At 57.7% G+C, this 22238-nt stretch overlaps 1 protein-coding gene across 1 annotated transcript; it reads left to right on the forward strand.

Annotated features, from left to right (window-relative positions):
• Positions 1–663: 663 nt before the first annotated feature.
• Positions 664–20609, forward strand: MCM5 (minichromosome maintenance complex component 5). The gene is made up of 17 exons (XM_059936853.1): positions 664–744; positions 995–1169; positions 2570–2696; positions 2783–2911; positions 5554–5726; positions 7826–7981; positions 10173–10339; positions 10780–10951; positions 11951–12062; positions 12691–12834; positions 13183–13248; positions 13464–13640; positions 14290–14402; positions 15914–16042; positions 17052–17194; positions 19104–19231; positions 20145–20609. Exons 2-17 carry the CDS (start codon positions 1003–1005, stop codon positions 20244–20246), a joined length of 2205 nt encoding a protein of 734 aa, XP_059792836.1. The 5' UTR covers positions 664–744; positions 995–1002; the 3' UTR covers positions 20247–20609.
• The last annotated feature ends 1629 nt before the right edge of the window (positions 20610–22238 follow it).

Genomic DNA, 22238 nt, shown 5'->3' on the forward strand with positions numbered 1-22238 from the left:
TAGGCTGGGAATCTTGTCATGAATTTTCACAAATTTTAAGCATTGCCAAATAATGAAAATTCTTATACAACTAAAAAAAGAAAAAAAAATCACCAATTGGGTCTAAGAAAACATCCCTCGAGTCCCAAGTCTGAGTTTGGTCCTAGAGGCATTAACGAGACCAGAGGTGGCTTCTTTCTGATTAATCCCCGACTTTTGGAAGCGTGTTTAGGGTGAGAGCTGGGAGCGCAGGCAGGCAGCGCCCCCTCCAGCCGCTAGGGGGAAGCAGGCTCACACCCGGCAACGGCGTCCTTCTCAGGGACCTATAGCTTCTTCCGCCCTGTGGCTCTGAAAGGGGTCGTTTCCTTCTGAGACTTTGAAAAAGGCTTAAAGAGTACACAGAACAGCCCTCGCACGCCCGCGCCGGCCCTCGGCCCGCCCCTCCGCCATCTTTGCGCCCCGCCCCGCCGCTACCTCCGGGTCAGTTTCGCGCCAAATTGTCCAGCACGCAAAATGGAGCCCGGAAGGAGGCCAGGAGGCTTGACGTCATGCGCCCTGCCGCCAATCCTCTTCGGCGGCCCGCTCGTGGGGGGCGGGACTCGCAGGCGCAGCATGGTCCAATCACTGGCCGCGGGGTCCCGGCGAACCAATGAGGGCGTAGCGGCCGCGGCGTCCAAACGCTGCGTCTGGTTTTTCCCGCGAAAGGCGGCGGCGGACCGTGGGGCCTCTTGTCTCTTTGGTTCCAGGGAGCGCGGGAAGGGACAGGTGAGGCCAGCGGGGCTGGGGAGTGGGCACCGCGGAGCCGGGCCCTGGGGTCGGCAGGCATCTGCATTTGGGGCGCAGTAGGACTGGGCAGGGGTTTCTCCTGGGAGAACTGGGGTAGGGGTCCGGGAGGCGGAACCGGGCTCACGCCCGCCCCGCATTCGGAGCCGAGGACCCAGGTATGGGAGGGGACGCCGCGCGCCCCTATCACCCCCTCCCCCGAATCTGCTCCAGCTACTTGTCCCCACGCCAGGTGCAGTCATGTCGGGCTTCGACGACCCCGGCATTTTCTACAGCGACAGCTTCGGGGGCGACAACGCGGCCGATGAGGGGCAGGCCCGCAAGTCGCAGCTGCAGAGGCGCTTCAAGGAGTTCCTGCGGCAGTACCGAGTGGGCACGGACCGCACGGGTTTCACCTTCAAGTACAGGTGCGGGCCGGAGGGGTGCAGGAGGGAAGGTGCGGTCCCAGCGGTGCTTCGTCCACTCACTGGGGCCCCGCACCCCCGTGGCTATGGCTTTGTATGTTTCACATCTTAAGTTAACGATTGAGTGAGTCACCTGGGTTCTTCGTCCAGGATTTGTTGCTATTCATGTATTTTTTACCGTCCTTCCATGTAATGTCTGCGATACCTTGAAATCAAGTTCTCGGTGCAAAAGGTGAAGATGGTAGTTATGTTTTATTTCACTCATTTATTCATTCTTCATTCCACTCAATCAACTCCAATTGACTGAGCACCTGCTGCATGACAGACACTGTTCCAGGTGCTGGGCTGCAGCACTGAATGAGCTGGGCAAGGCCCCTGTTCCTAGTGATTGTACATTGGTGCCATCGCACCAGATCCTCATAGGCCGTTAAAATGCAGAGAACGTGAGTTTGCAGGTCCAGGCTTGGGCCTGATGGATTATTAGCTTAGTGACTTCCAAGTGACAGCCTCTCTGGGCCTCAGTTTCTTCATCAGTAAAACGGCACAGCCACTCCGGCCTCCATTTATTCATGCACCAGCCGACATTGACCATCTATGTGCTGGATTCTGAGATGCAAAGATGAAAAGATTCATACTACTTGCTCTCAAGGAGCTTCTAAATCAGTGGGAATGAAGCATAGGGACCTACAAATAAATTACAAAGTGATAATTACCTCAAAGGAGGAATGTACAAGGGGAGTTAGGGAGGCTTCCAGGGGAGCCGAGGTGACCTTGAGCTGAGGGGAGAGCGTCAAGCATGGAAGGCATTTCGGATAGGAGCAGTTGCATGCCTGGGCAGGGTATGGGGTGGCGTGTTACAGCAAGGGGCTCTCGGGGCCAGGCTGGCTGTTGTATGTGGCTCCGGACATAAGGCAGACAGGGATGAGGCCGAGGAGGTCAGTGGCCCCCGAATGTGTTTTTGGGATAATAGTCCCACAGGATGCTCTGTAAAAAGAGTCCGGTGGTTGACAAGACAGGCATGGTCTCTGCTGCCTTCAATCTCCAGGTTCTAGCCGGGTGCCTTGTTAGCATCTGAGAGAGGGTTAAAGGCTCCAAGGAGTCCAGTGAAAGGACTGGTTTGCAGTGAGAGTCTTCCAGACACCTGTGCACAGAACCCTGTCTGTGAGCGTTGAACTGTCCTTTGATTACTGCTTGGACCCCTTCCGCGGAGCTTTCTTTGGAGGATGCCTTTCAGCAGTGGGGGGGCGCCTCTGCAGGGTTAAATAACAGAACCACCTGGAACTAGATGTGTTTGGGAAGCGGGGTGGCGGGGCAGTGGTGTGGGAGACTCAGGGTGCGGGCGCACCTCAGCCAGCGTTGTCTCCTCTTCTCCGCACCCTTCCGCACCCCCACCCCCACCCCAGGGATGAACTCAAGCGGCATTATAACCTGGGGGAGTACTGGATCGAGGTGGAGATGGAGGACCTTGCCAGCTTCGACGAGGACCTGGCTGACTACTTGTACAAGCAGCCAGCTGAGCATTTGCAGCTGGTGAGTGGGACCTCCCCGCCCCCCACAAACCCCCAGGGCTGGCCCCGCTCTGCTCACTCACAGCCTGTCCCCCTCCTCCTCTCCAGCTGGAGGAAGCTGCCAAGGAGGTGGCCGATGAGGTGACCCGGCCCCGGCCTGCCGGTGACGAGGTGCTCCAGGACATCCAAGTCATGCTCAAGTCGGATGCCAGCCCGTCCAGCATCCGTAGCCTGAAGGTGGGTCCACTCAGGCCAGTTGAAGGGTGGCGGTGGTGGCTGCATGTGAGGAGGGGCTTTGGAGAGAGACCTGGGTGCCAGCTGTGTGACCCTGAGCAATTCACTCGACCTTTCTGAGCCTGTTTGCGCCCCTGAAAACTTAGCTCGTTGGACAAATGTTTGCCGAGTTCCTCCTGTGGGCAAGGCATGAGTTGGGTCCTGGAGAAACAGTGGTGAACTCAGGACAAGCTGCTGTCCCCGGGGAGACTGGATAAGCTGGTGAACATCACCCATGATAACTGTAGGTGACCGTAAGAGCAATGGGAGAAACCAAGAGGGTGATGAGAAAACGCGGGGGCCCCTCTGGAAAACATCGAGAAGGCTGCTTTGAGGAGGGCACGTCTGAGTGGGGATCTGAGGGTGAGAACAGGCAGCATGCACACAGCTGGGAGAGAATGTTCGGGGGGGCAGGGAGGGCACGGATGGTACAAAGCCTGCGAGGCGAGTGGGGCAGGGTGTGTGCCGGGCCGAGGGAAGGACAGCCAGCACGGCTGGAGAGCGATGAGGCCGAGGGAGAGTTTGGCAGAGCCAGTCTGCCATCCAGTCTTTATTGGTTTTATTCAACGAGCACTTATCGAGTGACTGCCCCTCGCCGGGTGCTGGGGGACCCTCACTGTAGACAGACAGAACCTGGTTCCATGGAGCTTACAGTGGGAGAAACAGACAAGGAGCAGTGAGCGGATTTCAGGTCCTGTGATACGAGTCATGAAGCAAAGGAAACAGGCAATGTGACAGTGGCCGGGGGTCCGGGAGGTGGTGGGAGAAGGCCCTCTGAGGAAGTGATGTTGGTGCGAAAACCTGAGGGATACGCAGCCCTGTGACAGCCTGAGGGAGGAGCGTTCCAGGCTCCTGGAGAAGCAGGTGCAAAGGCACTGGGGTGGGGACAGCGACAGGTTTCAAGGGACAGAAAGAAGCCAGTGTGGCTGGACCTCAGGGAGTGAGGGTGGGGGGAGAGGCAGGGAGGGAGCGGGTAGAGAGGCCAGATGGCCAGGGCCTTGGCTGCTGTGGAATGCAGCTTGAATTGAAGGTTAGGTAGGAGGATGGGCCGATTCTATCTTTAAAGGTTCCCTTGGGCTGCCGTGTGAAAGGAGAATTTATACCACAGGCAGGGGTGGGACAGGAGAGCTTCCTGAGGAGGAAGTGGGGGCCTGACGTTGGTTCTTCTGTCACAAGGCTGTTGTGAGAAGCAAATGAAAGGATGCGTGTGGCTGTGCCTTTGAACTGTGGGCCCAGATAGTGTCACCTCCTCCGTGTTACTCACCAGAAGGCCACGCCCTGGTCTTTGCTGGAATCCCCGTGTCCTGCAGCTGGGCTGGGGTCCCTGCCAAATCCTCCTTGATTAGCACAATGGCAGTTCTGTTCCAGAAGCAGGGCTGGGCTGTGGGCTCTCGAGGCTGTGGAGCGTGTCGTCTTCGTCTCTGTGCCCAGCACCGGGGAGGGGACCTGGGACCGTGTGTGGAACTCACCCGAGCATCACGCATTTGCCTGTCTGCGGAGGCGGCATGGGACTTGTTTTGCGGGGCAGCTGTTTCCTCAGAGAAGCAAAGCTCAGCCCCACGTGGGACAAGCTTCCTATTCTCAGACCCACTGGAAAACCCAGTGACCGGCCTGCCTCGTTTGACGGGTGTCCTGTGGTAGAGGAGGGGTCCTCTCTAGAAGGATCGCTTGTCGGGGTGGCTTACGGGCTGAGGCAGCCTCAGTCCTTTCCAACCGTGGGATCCTGGAGGGCTAGGCTTCCTGCAGCTTGTAGATAGTTTTCCAGAAGACAAGCTCTAGGGGGGCGGTTTCAGCAGTTCTGGGGTCCCCTGGGCCGTGGCAGCAACACATGCCTCTGGTCTCACTTATTGGGGGCGGCAGCTTCCTTCCCGAACCTTTCCCCTTCTGCTCTCCTCCCCACCTTCTGGGCTTTGAGGGGGCCTCAGCACGAACCTGTAGTCTGCCTGTGTGTCCCAGAAAAGCTCCTGGGAGAGGGAAGAAGAGATGATGATGAAAGGAACTTTTCTTGTTTTTTGCTTTTTATTATTAAAAGAAATCACACACACAAAAGTAGTGAGAATAGTGTAATGAACCTCATCTACCTCTGCCTGGATTTAATGGCTGTTAACATTTTGCCTTATTTGCTTTCTTCTTTTTTCTGCTAAAGTATTTTATTTTATTTTTAAAATAAATTTATTTACGTATTTATTTATTTTTGGCTGCATTGGGTCTTCGTTGCTGTGCGCGGGCTTTCTCTACGTGCGGCGAGCGGGGGCTACTCTTCGTTGCGGTGCACGGGCTTCCCATCGTGGTGGCTTCCCTTGTTGCGGAGCACGGGCTCTAGGCGCGTGGGCTTCAGTAGTTGTGGTGCCACGGGGCTTAGTTGCTCTGCGGCATGTGGGATCTTCCCGGACCAGGGCTCGAACCCGTGTCCCCTGCATTGGCAGGCAGATTCCTAAGCACTGCGCCACTAGGGAAGCCCCCTGCTAAAGTATTTTAAAGTAAGTTACAGACATGGTCCTGTATCCCTGAATACTTCAGTACACATTAGAAAAAGATTCTCCTACGTGATCTCAGGTGTTCCTGGCTCCCTTTAACCAGCCGCCCTCCCCGTGGCTCTGTTGCAGTCGGACACGATGTCGCACCTGGTGAAGATCCCCGGCATCATCATCTCCGCCTCTGGGGTCCGTGCTAAGGCCACCCGCATCTCCGTCCAGTGCCGCAGCTGCCGCAACACCCTCACCAACGTCGCCATGCGCCCCGGCCTGGAGGGCTACGCCCTGCCCAGGAAGTGCAACACGTGAGTGGGCTCTGCATGGCCCTGCGGCACGGTGTGGGTGACAGGGTGACATCTGAGCGGAGATGTGAAGGAGGAGGACCCGGCCTGCACCACCTGCAGCAGGGAGGGGCTGGGGCAGCGGTGTGCCCTGTGGGCCTGGGGCAGACCTGATGCCCTGGGGCGGTGGCGTCCCTCTGCAGTGGTGAGTTCTGTCCCTCCAGGGCTCCCAGACAACCTGTGCCGGGAGCCAGGGTTGGGAGCCCACCTGGAGTCTTCTACAGCAAACCTTGGCTCGCTGGGGCAGGTCTGGAGGGAAGGCCCAGGAACATGCCAGGCTCCTTCGTTTACACATTGCCTATGGCTGCATTTGCGCTTCGGAGGCAGAATGTGTGGCCTCATGGCCCACAAAACTGAAAATGTTTGTCTCTGGCTCCTTACAGAAAACCATTGCTGACCCCTGATCTCAAGGGCCCCTACCCTCTCTGGCTGCTGGTTCCCCTCAGCTTCCTGACCTCAGGCCTCAGCCACCCTTCTTTTCTCTATACTTAATCCCCTTGCCTGTCTCGGGCTTTGAATACCATCTGTGTGCAGAGGACACGCAAATGTGTGTTTCCACTGAACCTCAGCCTCACATGCAGCTGCCCGCTGGACACTCTCGTGTGGGTGTCTACTGGGCATCGCAGATTTGCACAAGCCTCACACCCTGTGTGGCAGATTCCATCCCATCCCAAGATCTGCCCTCCTGCAGCACGACCCCTACCCCAAATGAGAAGGCCATCTTTTCAGGTGTTTGGGTCCAAATCCTTGGTCTCGTGGTGTTTTTTCCTATCTTGTATCCAAACAATCAGGAAGCCCTTCTGCTCTGCCCTTAAGTTTGTACGTGGAGAATCAGGTCTTCTCTCGCCCCCTTTGGCACGTCTCCTTGCTCCACGCTGTTGTCATCCCTCACCCGGCGTGGTGCCCTGGTGCCCCCTGCGCCCGCCCACCCTCGTCCCCCAGTCTCTCCACCCCCTGGCAGCCAGGTGACCCTTTACACTGCAGGCGATTCAGCTGTTCCCGCCTCTCCCAAAGACAAGTCCCATCTCAGCCTGCATGGCCCTCCTCGGTCTGCTCCTGGCTCCCTGTGGCCTCCTGTCCTCCCTCCTCTCTCGGCCCAGCCTCCCTGCCTCCCTGCCTCCCTGCCGTTCCTGGAACATGCTGAGCGCGCTCCTGTCGCAGGGCCTTTGGACTTGCTGCTCCTCCGCCCGGAACTTTCTTTCCTCTGACCTCCAAAGTCTGTGACCTCCCTGCTTCCTTCAGCTTTCTCCTCCAATGTCACCTCACAGGGGTGCCTCCCCGCCCCTCCCCCTTAGGCTTGGGGCGCGTGTCCCTCTTGCAGACCCATCTCCTTGATGGTACCTCTGTTGTCCTGGTGTGTGGTTATCTGCTGGTTGGCGTTCTTGGCCTCCCATGACCAGAACTTGAGCTCCAGAAGAGCAGGGACTTTTTGTTCACGGCTGTGTCCCCGGTGCATCGAATAGTGCCCGGCACAAAGTCAGTGCTTTGCAGTAACGCTGCTGTAACAGTGGGATAGTGGTTGCATTATGTCGAGGTGCGTGGGCGCCTGGAACCCTGAGTGGGGTCTCGAGGCGCCCAGACCCTCACTGGCAGAGCCTGGGATCTGAGTGGGGCTGGAAAGGTCACTGGCAGAGCCTGGGATCTGAGTGGGGCTGGAAAGGTCACTGGCAGAGCCTGGGATCTGAGTGGGGCTGGAAAGGTCACTGGCAGAGCCTGGGATCTGAGTGGGGGGCTGGAAGGGTCACTGGCAGAGCCTGGGATCTGAGTGGGGCTGGAAGGGTCACTGGCGATTTGGCCCCGCTTCACCTGTGGGGACACTGAGACCCCCTCGGGAGGGCTGGGAGTGTGACTTATCTGCCTCGCAGCAGGTTAATGGGGGAGCCAGGCTCAGCAGGTCTCCCCACTCCTAGCCCTGTGGGTATCCCCCGCTGAGCTGCCCTCCTTCAGGGCCTTCTCCCGGGGTCCTGGAGACCCCTGGCTTGTTGCTGGCCAGTCCTGTCGCCGACTCCTGGCCTTGGGGCTCTGGGGGCAGCTCTGGTGACCCTTCCCCTCCCCACCGACAGGGATCAGGCCGGGCGCCCCAAGTGCCCGCTGGATCCGTACTTCATAATGCCGGACAAGTGCAAGTGCGTGGACTTCCAGACCCTGAAGCTGCAGGAGCTGCCGGATGCGGTGCCCCATGGCGAGATGCCCAGACACATGCAGCTCTACTGCGACAGGTGAGCCGGCTCCCTGGCCGTGCCCCTGAGTCGGGTGCCGCGAGTGGCCGGCTGAGCGCGGCGGGGTGCGGGGGAGGATGGCTGGTTACAGCACGCTTGCTCCGTGCCTGGTGCTGCCTCCGTGCTTCCTCTCATGTCGTCTCCCCATAATCTGCAGGGGCGGGTCCACCCCTCTTTGCAGACGAGGATGTGTGACCGGCTCAGTGAGTGGAGGGGCTGGGCTGCCAGCCTGCGTTCTTCCTGCGGGGTCTCCGCAGCCCTCTTAGAACTGGGAGGCCCAGAGCTGGACAGCCAGTAGCTGGGGGAGCCTCTTTCCAGCCTGACGCCCACCCCAGGCTTTCTGTTAAGATTCTTCCTTGGATGTTGCTGGGTGATTGGAAAGGGGGAGAGGGTGCTGGGCCAGCCCGGTGCCCTCCTGGTGACCTGGGAGGAAGGTGTGGAGGTGTGGACTGGGCTTCTTCACCTGGGCTCCCGCACCCCGACGTCGCGTGCAGATGGTCTGTGCTGCACGTTTCCCGGAGGAGGGCGTCCGTAGGTCAGTAGCTTCTCCACCTGGGCTCCCGCACCCCGACGTCGCGTGCACATGGTCTGTGCTGCACGTTTCTCGGAGGAGGGCGTCCGTAGGTCAGTAGCTTCCTTAGTGGCTGTGGAAGGTGTAGAGGTCAGGCTCTTGAGCAAGTTACATGGGCTCTCTGAGCCTCAGTCTCCTTACCAGGAGAATGGGGACGTGACAGGCCTTAATCTCATCAGGCTGCTGGGAGGTTTAAATTGGAAAATGCATGTTGAGTGTGTAGCACGGTTCCTTTTTCTTTTTTTTTTTTTTTTTTTTAGTTGAGATATAGTTGTTTTACAATGTTGTGTTAGTTTCTACTGTATAGAGAAGTGGAGTTCTCTGGGCTATACAGCAGGTTCTCGTTAGTTATCTATTTCATACATATTAGTGTGTATATGTCAATCCCAATCTCCCAGTTCATCCCACCCCCCTTTTCCCGGACTTGGTGTCCATACATTTGTCCTCTACACTGTGTCTCTAGCACAATTCCTTAACACAGATTCAATATTCGGTATTTATTAGATTATTCACATGGTCTGTGATTAGATTATTCAAAGCTGAGGAAGTGGGGTCTGGGAAGAGGGGAGCCGTAGAACGTTAACAACGACAGTGAGGGTCCTTTGGGGGATGTGACTCTCTGGTGGATAAAGCACTTTTGGGTCTCGTACCTCACTTGATCCCACAGTAACCCAGCAGGTCAGATCACTTTATCATCCCCTCCCAGGCTCAGAGAGGTCACACAGCTTCTAAGCAGCAGAGTACGGATACATGCCGCAGTGTCCTTTCTGTGCTGCACAGGCTGGAGGGGCTCAGAGACTTCCCTGTTTCTCTCTCTATATATACATATATATATATATATATTTTTTTTTTTTTTTAATATTTATTTATTTAGCTGTGCTGGGTCTTAGTTGCGGCAACACAGGATCTTTGTTGCGCCGTGCGGGATCTTCTGTTGCGGCTCTCAGGCTTCTGTCTGGTTGTGGCGTGTGAGCTCAGTCGTTGTGGCGTGCGGGCTTAGTTGCCCCGCCGCATGTGGGATCTTAGTTCCCCGACCAGGGATCGAACCCGTGTCCCCTGCGTTGGAAGGCGGATTCTTAACCACCGGACCACCAGGGATGTCCCTCAACATCTTTTTTTTTTTTTTTAAAGAGGAAATTAAAATCCAGAGGCAAAATGACTTGACTGAGCTCGTGGAGCCGTGAAAGAGGCAGAAGCGGGGCGTGGCCCTTGCAGGGAGGCTGGGAGGGCGTGAGGAGGAAGGCTTCCCCCGAGATGGCCAAGGGGGACCCTGCAACGCGTCTGACAGCAGATGAGATGGAGGCGGGGCACCTGAGGGGCTGGGGTGGGCGCCCCCCAACTCCAGCCAGCATAACGGATGAGCTCTTGAGGCCCGTGGAGGGGTCAGGCCACCCCCATGACCAAGGCCTGTCCTCCTCCCAGCAGCTGGGCCGTCCAAGCATGGGCTGGGTTGTGGTGAGAGGGAGGGGGCCCTGGGGGGTGCGGGGGCTGGAGCCAGCCCGTGGGGCCTCGTGTAGAGATGCCGAGGTGGACGGATGGCGAGCGTGATGGGGTCGGGGGAACCGGGGGCTCCCTGCTCCCGCCAGCCTCTCACCTTCTTCCTCCCCATCCTCCTCTCAGGTACCTGTGTGACAAGGTCGTCCCTGGGAACAGGGTCACCATCATGGGCATCTACTCCATCAAGAAGTTTGGCCTGACCGCCAGCAGGGGCCGCGACAGGGTGGGCGTGGGCATCCGGAGCGCCTACATCCGGGTCCTGGGCATCCAGGTGGACACAGATGGCTCCAGTGAGTGTGCTTTGGGCCGAACCCCGGTCGTCCCTCCCCTGGGCTGTTGGTGGGCCTCGTCCCGGTCTCCCTGTCTCCACCTTTGCCCCTGTGCTCTGTCCCGCACGGCAGCCGGGTGAGCGGTGCCGTTCTAACCAGAGACACCATGTCACCCCCGTCGGCAAGATGGAAGGTGTCCCTGAGGGCCCCTGTCACCTGGCCCTCCCCAGATCATCCCCCGGCCCTCCACACTCTTCTGCTTGCTCACTGGACCCTGGAACACACAGGCGCACGCCTGGTGCGGAGACCTGGGGTTCTGTCTTTGCTCAGACTGACGCTTGTGCTGCCCGGCTCTGAGGGCCCTGCCCTCTGGGAGGCCCTGGGCCGGCCCAGGGTGGTGGGCCACAGGCAGCAGGTTCTCCCTCAGGGCGCTCACGCACCCCCCTGCTCTGCCCGCCCAGGCCGCAGCTTTGCTGGGGCCGTGACCCCGCAGGAGGAGGAGGAGTTCCGGCGCCTGGCCACCCTCCCCAACGTCTACGAGGTCATCTCCAAGAGCATCGCCCCCTCTATCTTCGGGGGCACAGACATGAAGAAGGCCATTGCCTGCCTGCTCTTTGGGGGTTCCCGAAAGAGGTGGGTGTCCAGGCCCCCCAGGTCCGGGGAGGCGAACGAGTGACTTGCCCGCAGGAGGGCAGCTGCCGGATGGTCAGGATTTGAATGCTCTTTTCATTTGCCCAGGACCCTCAGCCCCGTCTGGTCCTCTCAGGCACCCTCCCCGCCTCCCAGGCTCGCTGCTAGCCGGCTGGGGGCTGGCCCACACCCTTCCACCGGAGCAGTTGCCCGGCCCTGGCTAGGCTGGGGACTTGGCGGGTGTGAGGAGCCTGGCCAATGCAGGGGAGAGCTCTGGGCTTGGAGTCTCAGTCCCGGGTGACATCTCTGATAGATGCTTATTTACCTTGCGACCTTGGGCAAGAGACACCACCTCTCTGAACCCATGTCTCCACATGAATAAGACGGGTGAAAGCCTCATACTCGGGACGTCGTGTCCTTTTAAAATAGTAGAGGTAGAGGAAGTAATAATATTATTAGCAGCTGCCAGTTACCGAGTTCTTACCACGTGCCAGACGTTCTTCTGAGTGCTTTTATGTGTTTCCAACCCAGTCAGTCCCCAGATTAGCCCTGTGAGAAAGCTACAATCGAACCCATTTCATAGATGAGGAAGTTGAGGCATAGAGAGCTAAAGGGACTTGCTCACAGGCACACGCGCTGGGGCCCGGAGCCTGCCCTCGCGGTGTCCGCTCCACAGTACCGCGTGCAGCCCGCTGGTGGCTCCCTCTCTCTCCTTCTTTCCAGCTGGGGGGGGGGGTTGTTCATCAGATGCCGACTGTGTGTGCCCGAGCCCAGCTCTAAGTGCCATTTCCTCTGACCCTCCCCTCCCTCGGAGGCAAGTCACCACGGATGAGGCTAGGGGACACAGCTGGCCATGAACGTGGCTCTCAGGCCAGAGCCGCCGCCTCCCCGCCTGCTCTGAGGCTCATGACAGGCCGGGGGGCCGACAGCCAGACCGCTGTGACCAACCAGCCCTGGGTTTCTCTCCTTGCTCCCCTGGCCCGCCTGCCCGTCCTCCCCCAGGCTCCCCGACGGCCTCACTCGCCGAGGAGACATCAACCTGCTGATGCTGGGGGACCCGGGGACGGCCAAGTCCCAGCTGCTGAAGTTTGTGGAGAAGTGCTCTCCCATCGGGGTGAGTGCCCAGGGTGACCTCTGTCCGCCTTAGCTGCGCCGTGGAGAGGAAGGCTGCGGGCGGGGCCGCAGAGGATAGAGGAGGAAGGGGACCGACGGCGTGTGTAGGTTTGGGGCAGCGGGTGGAGTGCTGGACTGGATGGGGTTTGTTTGGTCTCAGCCTGGCTGGTAATTAGCTGTGGGCCTTGAGCAAGTCACCCAATCTCTCTGAGTCTCAGTTTATCCATCCGCTAAGTCTTGACATCGATAGCAATAGATGACAAGGGACTGAGGGTGGGGATGCCTTTCCTGGGAGTCAGGAGTCGACGCAGCCCTGAGGCCCCCTGGAACGGTGTCACTGCTCTCCTCTCGGCCTCAGTTTGCTCCTCCGTGAGCCGGGCCCCTGGGGGCTGCTTCATGGGACAGTCGTGGGGTTCAGGTGAGCGATGGATGTGAACGCTCCCCTGTGGGAAAACCGCCAGGCCGGGGCTGGGGTGGCCCCCCCATCAGGGGGAACACTGAGATTGTCTGTGCTCTGCAGCCAGCTGTGATGTGTGACCTTGGTTGAGCCCTAGCTCCCGGGGCCCCTTGACTTACTGGGTCAGCGTGGAGCCATGATGGGCCCTGACCCTCCTGCCTCCCTCCCCCAGGTGTACACGTCTGGGAAAGGCAGCAGCGCGGCCGGCCTGACAGCCTCGGTGATGAGGGACCCCTCGTCCCGGAACTTCATCATGGAGGGCGGGGCCATGGTCCTGGCTGATGGTGGGGTCGTCTGTATCGATGAGTTTGACAAGGTGAGCCTGGCAGGGTGAGGTGGTGGCCCAGTGGTGGTGGCACCTGCTGGCCGTGGGCTGGGGGCGTGGCCTTCTGTGCTCGGACGGCAGAAACCACCTTTGACGTGGAGACCTCCCGTTACTGTCGGGAAGTAGCTAAACCTCTCTGAGCCTCAGTCTCCACACCTGAGAGTGGGGAGAGGAGAGCCAAGCCCACACACTGTCCCCGTGACTAGAGGTGACCCGGTTCCTGCCATCGGCCTGGCACAGGGTCGGGACTTGGGAATGGTAGCTCCTGTAGGGTTTCCTGCTGCCACTGTGCCCCGGCCCCTCACCTGGGTCTGGTGGACGTTTCTCTCTCCTACACAGATGCGTGAAGACGACCGCGTGGCCATCCACGAGGCCATGGAGCAGCAGACCATCTCCATCGCCAAGGTGAGCATCGTCCCTGGTCCAGCCTGGCAGAGCTGTTCCGGGCGCGTCCTCAGGCTGCCTTGAGCGGCCCGGCCTCTGTCGGCCGCAGCAGTGGTCCTGGAATTCTGTGTGTGCGTGCGTGTGTGCGTGTAGGCAGGGGTGTGCACACCTGAGAGGGCCGTGACCCCGCGTTCTCATCTCCCTGTCCTCTGCTGCCCCTCACGCTTCCCTGTCAGGCCGGCATCACCACCACCCTCAACTCCCGCTGCTCCGTCCTGGCTGCTGCCAACTCGGTGTTTGGCCGCTGGGACGAGACGAAGGGGGAGGACAACATCGACTTCATGCCCACCATCCTGTCCCGTTTCGACATGATCTTCATCGTCAAGGACGAGCACAACGAGGAGAGGGATATGGTGCGTGGGGGGCTGGACTCCAGCCAGGCCCGCGGTTCTGGGGGTCGGGGGGCGAGGGTGGGCAGCCAAGGGGCTTGACCCGAAGTCCTGGCCACCAGATGGGCCCATGAGTGGGCCACCAAGGAGGCGGGGTTGTGGATTCCAAGAGCGCTGCACTGGGCGTCCCGGGTCCTACCTCTCCTGTGCTCGATGTGCCGTGAGATTGGGGGTCAGTCATTCCCTGGGTGTCGGTCCCTTCTGTGTGAAATGAGGGGTTGACCTTTGGATGCAAGTACTAGAACCCCAGTTCCGGTCAGTCAGCTTCTGAAAGGAACTCCGGCGCTTACGTGATGGACAAGCCTGGAGGTGTGAGGCTCGGCTGGGTCAGGTCTCTGGGTCGTCTGGGCACCACTGTCTCTGCCGCTCGGCCTGGCCTCCCTTATTGGAGGCTTGTTCTCAGGCAGCTGCGCCCCTCGTGGTGGCAGAGAAGGGCCTGGCAGCTCTGGGATGTTATCTTTACCAGCTGACAACCCCCAGGAAAAGAGAGGGCCTCCTCCTCTCCACCAGTTCTAGCCCTGGCAGCTCTTCCCTCCCTGCCTGCTCCACCTCTGTGCTGGGACCTGGCTTGGGAAGCCTTGCGGGCTGACCCCGTGTCCCCTCCGCCTCCCAGATGCTGGCCAAACACGTCATCACTCTGCACGTGAGCGCGCTGACACAGACCCAGGCCGTGGAGGGCGAGATCGACCTGACCAAGCTAAAGAAGTTCATCGCCTACTGCCGCGCGTGAGTCCTGGATGCAGGCCCCACGGGGGCGGGGCTGCCCGGCTCCCCTGGGGTGGGAGAGAGCCCCATTCAGGAGGCCTGAGATCAGGCCCTGAGGACTTTAGCTCTGCTCCTTCCTGGCCCCGCACAGTCGCTCAGTCGCTGAGGCTCTTGGCCTCAGTTTCTCCATCTCCGAAGCCAAGGTGAAGAAGTTAGATGGTCTCTGTACTTCTCTGGCGGTCTAATGGTTAAGACTCCACGCTCCCAATGCAGAGGCCTTGGGTTCAATCCCTGGTCGGGAAACTAAGATCCTGCATGCTGCACGGCGAGGCCAAAAAAATAAAAAAAATTTAGATGGTCTCGAAGACCCCCTTGACTCTGGCATGCAGGGAGGCATTGTGGACATGGGCTCTGGGTAACTCCTGCCCCCACTGTGTGACCTTGGGCAAGTCAGTTGAGTCTCGCTTTCCCTGGGTGGTTGTGTCCTAGGGTTTTTGTAAGGATCACACAAAATGATGAGTGAGTGGCACAGCCCTGCACCAGGTAAACACTCAGTAAATGCCAGCTGCAACCTTAAATGTTGTTATTCTCATAGATGGCCAATGACAATAGTCATACACATAGTAATTATTCTGTGCCAGATGTTATCCTGGGAGTTTTATGTATAGGTGAACACCATCCCTCTCCCCAGACCTATGAGGTTGGCATATTATTATTCCATTTTACAGATGGGGAAGCCGAGGCAAAGAAAGGTTAACTTGTCCAGGGTCACAGACAGGAGGTAGTGGAGCCAGGACTTGAACCCAGGTACCTGGCTCCAAAGGCTGTGCTTTTAGCCCCTGTACCAAGATTCTGGACACACACCTGAGCTGGCTCTTACTGGAACTAAAACCCAAGGGTGGAGGGATCTTTGAGTGCCTTTCTAGTGGGAGGTGAAGTGCTGCATTCAGGTGGGTCCCTACTCACCGCTTCCTCCTGGGTGATGGGTGGTGCGGTGCCCACTGGTACCTGGGTCTTTGTCATGCCTGAGCTCTTCATGGCCCCGTCCTCAGAGGCTTGGGCCCTTGGGTGTGAGTCTGAGAGCCCCAGATTCTAGTCCTCCCTTGATGCCAGGTCCCACGTGGCTTATGGGGAGTTTCCTCCCCCCCCGGCCTTGCTCACCTCATCCTCAGAATGAGGATTGGATTAGGTGATCTAAGGCTTCCCTTAAATCAGTGACAGTTCAGTTGGCTGGAGCGGGGCCGCGGGCTGGTGGGGATAGGATGGGGGTAGATCCTGAGCAGACATCCCTGCTGCTACCCTCCCCCACCCCCAGTCTGGCGTGCTTCCTGCCCTGGACAGCGGTCTCTGTGAGCCTCTTGTGGGTGTCATTGTGCATCTTGCCCCTCAGTGTGTTGGGGGGAGGACCACTGTGAGGCCACCGTCTGGTGGGCCCGGAAAGCATATGTCTGCAAGCCAGCAGAGGGCCGGGGATGGGATGGGTACCCCAAGATTTCTTCCTGGCCTCATGGCAGCCACTCCCCATCCTGCAGGAAGTGTGGCCCTCGGCTGTCGGCAGGGGCTGCAGAGAAACTGAAGAACCGGTACATCATCATGCGGAGCGGGGCCCGTCAGCACGAAAGGGACAGTGACCGCCGCTCGAGCATCCCCATCACCGTGCGGTGAGCAGGCGGGCGGACCAGTGCCGGGCTGGGCAGATGGCCTCGGTTTACAAGGCACGATGTGCCCAGCAAGTCTGGGGCCAGGGCTGTTGCTGACTGCATGGTGCAGGCCGTGGCCAGGGCTGCTGGGCAGGGAGCACTCCTTTGGGAGTGAAAACAGTGGCCTCCCTGATTACCTGTATCTCTTGGTTTGTTTACTGTTGAGAAAATCTGGAACCCTTCTGAATTCGGTCTAGCTTCCCCCATTGCCGGGAAGCCTGAGGGTGAAGGAGGGTCCCGGCTGGGAGTCAGGAGACCTGGTCCTATCCTCCAGCCCACTGTGTGACTGCAGGGAAATTGCTTTCCTTTTCTGGACCTCAGTTTTCTCAGCTGTTAGCTCTTGTCACTCTTGTGAGTTTATACAGTAGAGTGACTAAGAGCTTGAACCTATCTCGTTTGAATCTTGCTTCCAGCACTGATTAGTTAGAAGTGGATTTGGCTGTATGTAATAGCAAACCCACATGAAATAGCTTAAGTAAATTGGGAGTTTATTTCCCTCTTCTGTAAAAACATTTGAGGGTAGGTAGCCCTACCTATGTGATGGCTCCTCAGTCATCAGCAACCTGGGCTCCTTCAGATTCACCTTTATCCTCATCGTCCAAGGTGGCTGCTGGAACTCCAGCCATCACCTCCACATTCCAGGTGGCTGGAGAGGAAGAAAAAGAAAGGTCCATCTTTTAAGAACACTTCCTGAAGTTCCCGTAAAATATTTGGACTTACAGCTTATTGGCCACATCTTAGTCACACAGACACACCTAGACACAAGAGAGTCTGGGAAATGTCTTTTAGCTGTGCGCCACATGCTAGAATAGAAGTCGGGGTTCTGTTACTGAGAGAGATGGATCACGGGGACGGCCAGCAGTCTCCCCTGTAGTCTTACTGCCTGGGGCAGGCACCTCCTGGAGGTCAGGGTGGGATGGGGAGAGAAGATGGGCTGAGTCCGCCCTGGCGTCCCGTCGCTCCCACACAGGCAGCTGGAGGCCATCGTGCGCATTGCTGAGGCCCTCAGCAAGATGAAGCTGCAGCCCTTCGCCACGGAGGCGGACGTGGAGGAGGCTCTGAGGCTCTTCCAGGTGTCCACGCTGGACGCCGCCTTGTCCGGCACCCTGTCAGGTGAGCAGATGCAGGGACACAGGCTTGGGTGGCCTGTGGGCTCCGTGGGCAGGGCTCATGCTGGACACCTGCTGTGCTTGTTGCGTCTCTGCATTTGCTTCTCCGCGCTTCCTCCTGGGAATAAGCCCCTCTCCTGTCCCCAGCCCCCACCAGCCAGTTTCCCCCAAGATGGGAAGAACAGCCTCTCTCCAGACTCTGGAGCACAATTCTTTTGACCCAGTTCATTATTATAATTCACAATTTTATCATCTGTTAAGAATGGTAGTTGGCACCCGTGTTTTTTTTTTTTTTGGCTGTACCACGCAGCATGTGGAATTTCCCTGACCAGGGATCGAACCTGCACCCCCTGCAGTGGAAACGTGGAGACTTAACCACTGGACCTCCAAGGAAGTCTGCTTGCACCCCTGTTTTTGAGCCGTAACCATTTGAGTGCTTCCAGAGCTCTTCCTCCGTTTCACTTACAGCTGCCCTCAAAACCCCCAGAAGCCAGGCTGGGCACTTAGCCCTTCACCTCCTAGAGATGGGAAAACTGACACCCAAAGAGGCCTTTTCACAGTGCCCAAGGTCACCGTTTGCCCAGCTAGATTGCAGGTCTCTTGACCCCGAGGCCAGCGGGGTTCAGGCTGCCGCGAGTCCTGCTGCCTGCTTCGGGCTCAGCCTCTGAGCACCTTCTGGAGCACTGATTCTGTGCCAGGCTCCCCTGGGACGAATTCATTCCTTCCCCAGCAGGAACTTAGTGCTTAGAATTTGCCGGGCTGTTCTAGGTGCTGGGAGTCTAGGAGTGAGCAGATCTCTTAAGTCCGCGCCTTGTGAGGCCCCCTTTCTCCACGGGGCAGACACTGCAAAGAGGCAAACCAAGCTCAGGGGGTAAAGAGCGCGGAGGGGAGAAGTCCAGCAGGTCAGGAATGTTGGGGAGGGATCCCCTGCCCCTCGGGTGGTCCAGGATGGGCTCTGAGGAGGTGGCAGGAAGCAGGGACTGGCGTGAGTGAGGACACATGGCTCCCCGGGGTGTGTGTGGGGTTGGGCACCACACGTAGAGCGAGGGCTGAGTGGCAAGACCCCAAGGACAGCAGGCTCGGCGTGTTCAAGGGCCAGTGTGGCTGGAGCCAGGGAGGTGGGTGGGCTCTGAGCGCCCCGCCGTCCCCTTGGTGAAGATGACTCAGTCTCTGCCCTGGAGGGCCTTCCTGGCAGTGAAACTGGAGCTGGGCTTTGCAGGCTGGGTAAGAGTTTGCCTTGCAGACTCATTTCAACTTGGAGCCTTGACGTCCCTCTCAGTGGCTCCCCCACCACGGTCCCACCCTCTCTGCAGGCCTGGGTCAGCAGGGGAGATCCATCCTGGGGCAATAGTTGGAAATTATGAGCCTGCTTGCCTGGGCTGCTCGGGGCGCCTCACAGATGTGGCCTCCGGGGCAGACTGTGCGCCCTTCTGGGTCACTGCCGGGTCCCCTCCAGCTCTCCGTCTGAGGTAGATTCCTCCAGGAAGTCTCCCTGCTGCCTGTGCAGCTGCCTGGGGGCCAGGTGCTGTCGTCGGCTCGTGGCCCTCCTCAGAGCCCTCTAGTGGCCGCTCCGCTCACCAGAATCAAAGAAAAACCTGTGCCGTGGCCTCCAGGGCCCACAGGACCTGCCCCCACTCTGGCCATGTCCCTGGCCCCCTGACCGGGTTTTGATCGAGATGGGCATATTTCCCACCTCCGGGCCTTTGCACCTGCTGTGCCCCCTGCCTGCAGCATCCTTCCCCACACGTCTGCCCCGTCGCTGACTCTGGTTCTCTGTCGGTCATCTCCTCGGTCAGGCCCTGGTTGTCCCCGGGCACGCTCTTCCTCTCTTTCTCTTCCGGGCCTGGCTCCCTCTTACCCGCTGTGGGCAGACTGAGGTCCCCACCCACCCGTCTCCCTCCTCACACCCACAGGGGTGGAGGGCTTCACCAGCCAGGAGGACCAGGAGCTGCTGAGCCGCATCGAGAAGCAGCTCAAGCGCCGCTTCGCCATTGGATCGCAGGTGTCGGAGCACAGCATCGTCCAGGACTTCACCAAGCAGGTGGGCCTTCCCGGGGGCCCGGTGGGAGTCCTGCGGGCTCCCTGTGGCCTGGTTCCCACCCACCTAACACCGCGTCCTGTTGCTCAGCAGACAGGCCCAGGATGGGGAAGGGGCAGCTGTTCCTCGGCCCGGGCCTGTCCCCAGTGTGCCTCGCCTTGTGACTTTCTCTGTCACATTAGGGGGAGGGGAGAGGTGGCTGAGGTCCTGCTGGAGTCTCCCAGGCTTCCCCAGCCCTCCACCTCTCCCTTCCCCGCATCGCCTGGCCTTTGTGTGGGGGGAAGGGAGGGGCAGAGCCAGGAGGGTGAGCCACCCAGCTCGCTGGGGACAGTGCTCTTGACCCCATACAGAAGGGATGGGCCTTCTAGAAGCTATGCAGAACTTGTCACCGTCTTTGAAATCATAGGGACAATCCCAGTTTCTGGGCTCAGCTCCCTTTCGTGTACGTCATCTCCTCTTTATCCTTAGAGCAGTTTTATGCAGTAGGTGGTACCACACTCGTTTGAGAGATGAGCAGACGGACACTTAGAGGGGTTTAGGGGTGTCAGGAGCTTGGGTTCTAGAGTCAGATGGGCTCAACTGAGGTCTCAGCTCTACTACTTAATTGCTGTGTGACTTGGAGTGAGTGACTTAGCTTCTCTGTGCCTCAGTTTCCTCCTCTGTAGAAAGGTGATGATCACAGTACCAGATGTGTAAGGATGTTATGGAATAGAACGAGCTCAAGTATGTGAAGACTTAGAACAGGGCCTGGCACGTGGTAGGCGCTCAGGAAGTGTGAGCCTGTCTTAGGATGCAAAGAAGTAGGATGTGAAGGCTGGAGAGTCCCCCATGAGCACGGGGCACCTGGGCTTCCGGAGGGAGGGGTGTCTGGGGTTCCGTGGGAGGCATGCCCCTCATCCGACCCCGTGTCCTACAGAAATACCCGGAGCACGCCATCCACAAGGTCCTGCAGCTCATGCTGCGGCGGGGCGAGATCCAGCATCGCATGCAGCGTAAGGTCCTCTACCGCCTCAAGTGAGCTGCGCCTCCCGCCGCAGGAATGCCGTTGTCACCCCACCTCCACCTCCTTGAGCCTCCCACGCGCTCTGGACGGAGGGACCCCAGCTGCCCTGCCTCGCTGCCTCTGGCTTCTGCCTCAGCGTGCAGATCCAGGAAATGTGCTTTTGGAGTTTATTGAAATAATAAAGCCGTGGTATGTTTGGATATCTGTGGGCTTCTGTACTGGGTGGCCTGTCACCCCCATCCTGCCCTCATGCGGGGCAAGGACAGGCTTTGGAATCTGACAGACCTGGGTTTCTGACCTGCATCTGCCCCTTGGGCTCCTGGGCAGGGCATTCACCTCTGTGCTCAGGTTCTGCAGCTGCTCGGTGGGGAGGGTCCAGCCCGCTTCTTGCCAGCACTGGTGAGAATTCAGCAAGATCCAGTGTGTGGAGGTGCTTGGGAAAGTCCGCAGCTGTTCCCTAGCAGCTAATGTGTGGGCAACAGCCGTGGGTTTACATCAGACTGGCTGGATTCACCAAAACTTGCCACGCCTCAGTTTCCTAATCTGTAAATGGGGGTGACACAGGGTTGAGTTTAGGAGAAGAGAGCTACTGGCAGTGAATGTCCAGGAAGGACCAGGCAGTGTGGGGAGACTGATGGCATTTGGATTCCGGGAGGTGGATTCTCACTGAGACTTAAAGCAAAGTAGGTAAGAGAGGGGTGCTGGAATTCAGTAGGCTGGATCTCTCCTGGCGGGCCACCTGCAAGCTGTGTGGCCTTGGGTGAGGCTCCTGACTTCTCTGGGCCTGAGTTTGGTTTTTTGTTTTTTGGCTAGCCACGTGGCTTGCAGGATCTCAGTTCCCTGACCAGAGATTGAACCCGGGCCACAGCAGCGAAAGCCTGGAATCCTAACCACTAGGCCAACAGGGAACTCCCAGGTTTGTTTGGTTTTTTTTGATATGCCATAATTTATTTTGCCATTTCTTTTCTTTTTTTGGTCTAGTTAGCGTCCGCCACCATACATAGTTACACACTTTTTTGTTGTTGTTGTCGTGAGAACTTTTAAGATCTATTCTCTTGGCAACTTTCAAATACCCAGTATATATTATTAGCATAGTCACCGTGCTGTACATTACATCTACATGGCACATTTTATACCTGCAAGTTTGTACCTTTTAACCCCCTTCACTTGTGTGTTGTCCCTTCCGGCCCCCTCCTGTTCCCGCTTCTGGCAACCATCAATCTGTTCTCTATCTCTGAGCTTGGTTTTTGTTGTTGTTGTTTTAGATTCCGTATTATAAGTGAGATCGTGCAGTACTGCTCTTTCTGCGTCTTGCTTAGTGTGCCTAATACAGTGCCCTCAAGGTCCATCCATGGCACAAATGGCAGGATTTCCTTTTTTTTTTTTAAGGCTGGATAATATTCTGTTGTGTATATGTACCACATTTTATCTTTCCATTTACTGATGGACACTTAGGTTTCCGTACCTTGGCTATTGTAGATAATGCTGCAATGAAAATGGGAGTGCAGATACGTTTTTGAGTTAGTGTGTGTTTTCTTCAGATAAATATCCAAAAGTAGATTGCTGGATCATACAGTAGTTCTATTTTTAATTCTCTGAGGAACCTCCATACTCTTCCCTAGTGCCTGTACCAATTTACCTTCATACCAGCAGTGCACAAGGGTTCCCTTTTCTCCACACCCTCACCAACACTTATTTGTTGTCTTTTTGCTAGTAGCCATTCTAACAGCTGTGAGGTGATAACCTCCTTATGGTTCTGATTTACTTTTCCCTGATGATTAGTGACGTTGAGCATCTTTTCATGGACCTGTTGGCCATCTGTATGTCTTATTGGAAAAACATCTATTCAGATCTACCCATTTTTTCAAACACTTATTTATCTATTTATTTATTTTTGGCTGCGTTGGGTCTTCGTTGCTGCGTGCAGACTTTCTCTAGTTGCTGCGAGCGGGGGGCTACTCTTCGTTGCGGTGTGCGGGCTTCTCATTGAGGTGGCTTCTCTTGTTG

Source organism: Balaenoptera ricei, chromosome 10 (assembly GCF_028023285.1).
Source record: "Balaenoptera ricei isolate mBalRic1 chromosome 10, mBalRic1.hap2, whole genome shotgun sequence".
In the NCBI taxonomy this organism is placed as follows: Eukaryota; Metazoa; Chordata; class Mammalia; order Artiodactyla; family Balaenopteridae; genus Balaenoptera; species Balaenoptera ricei.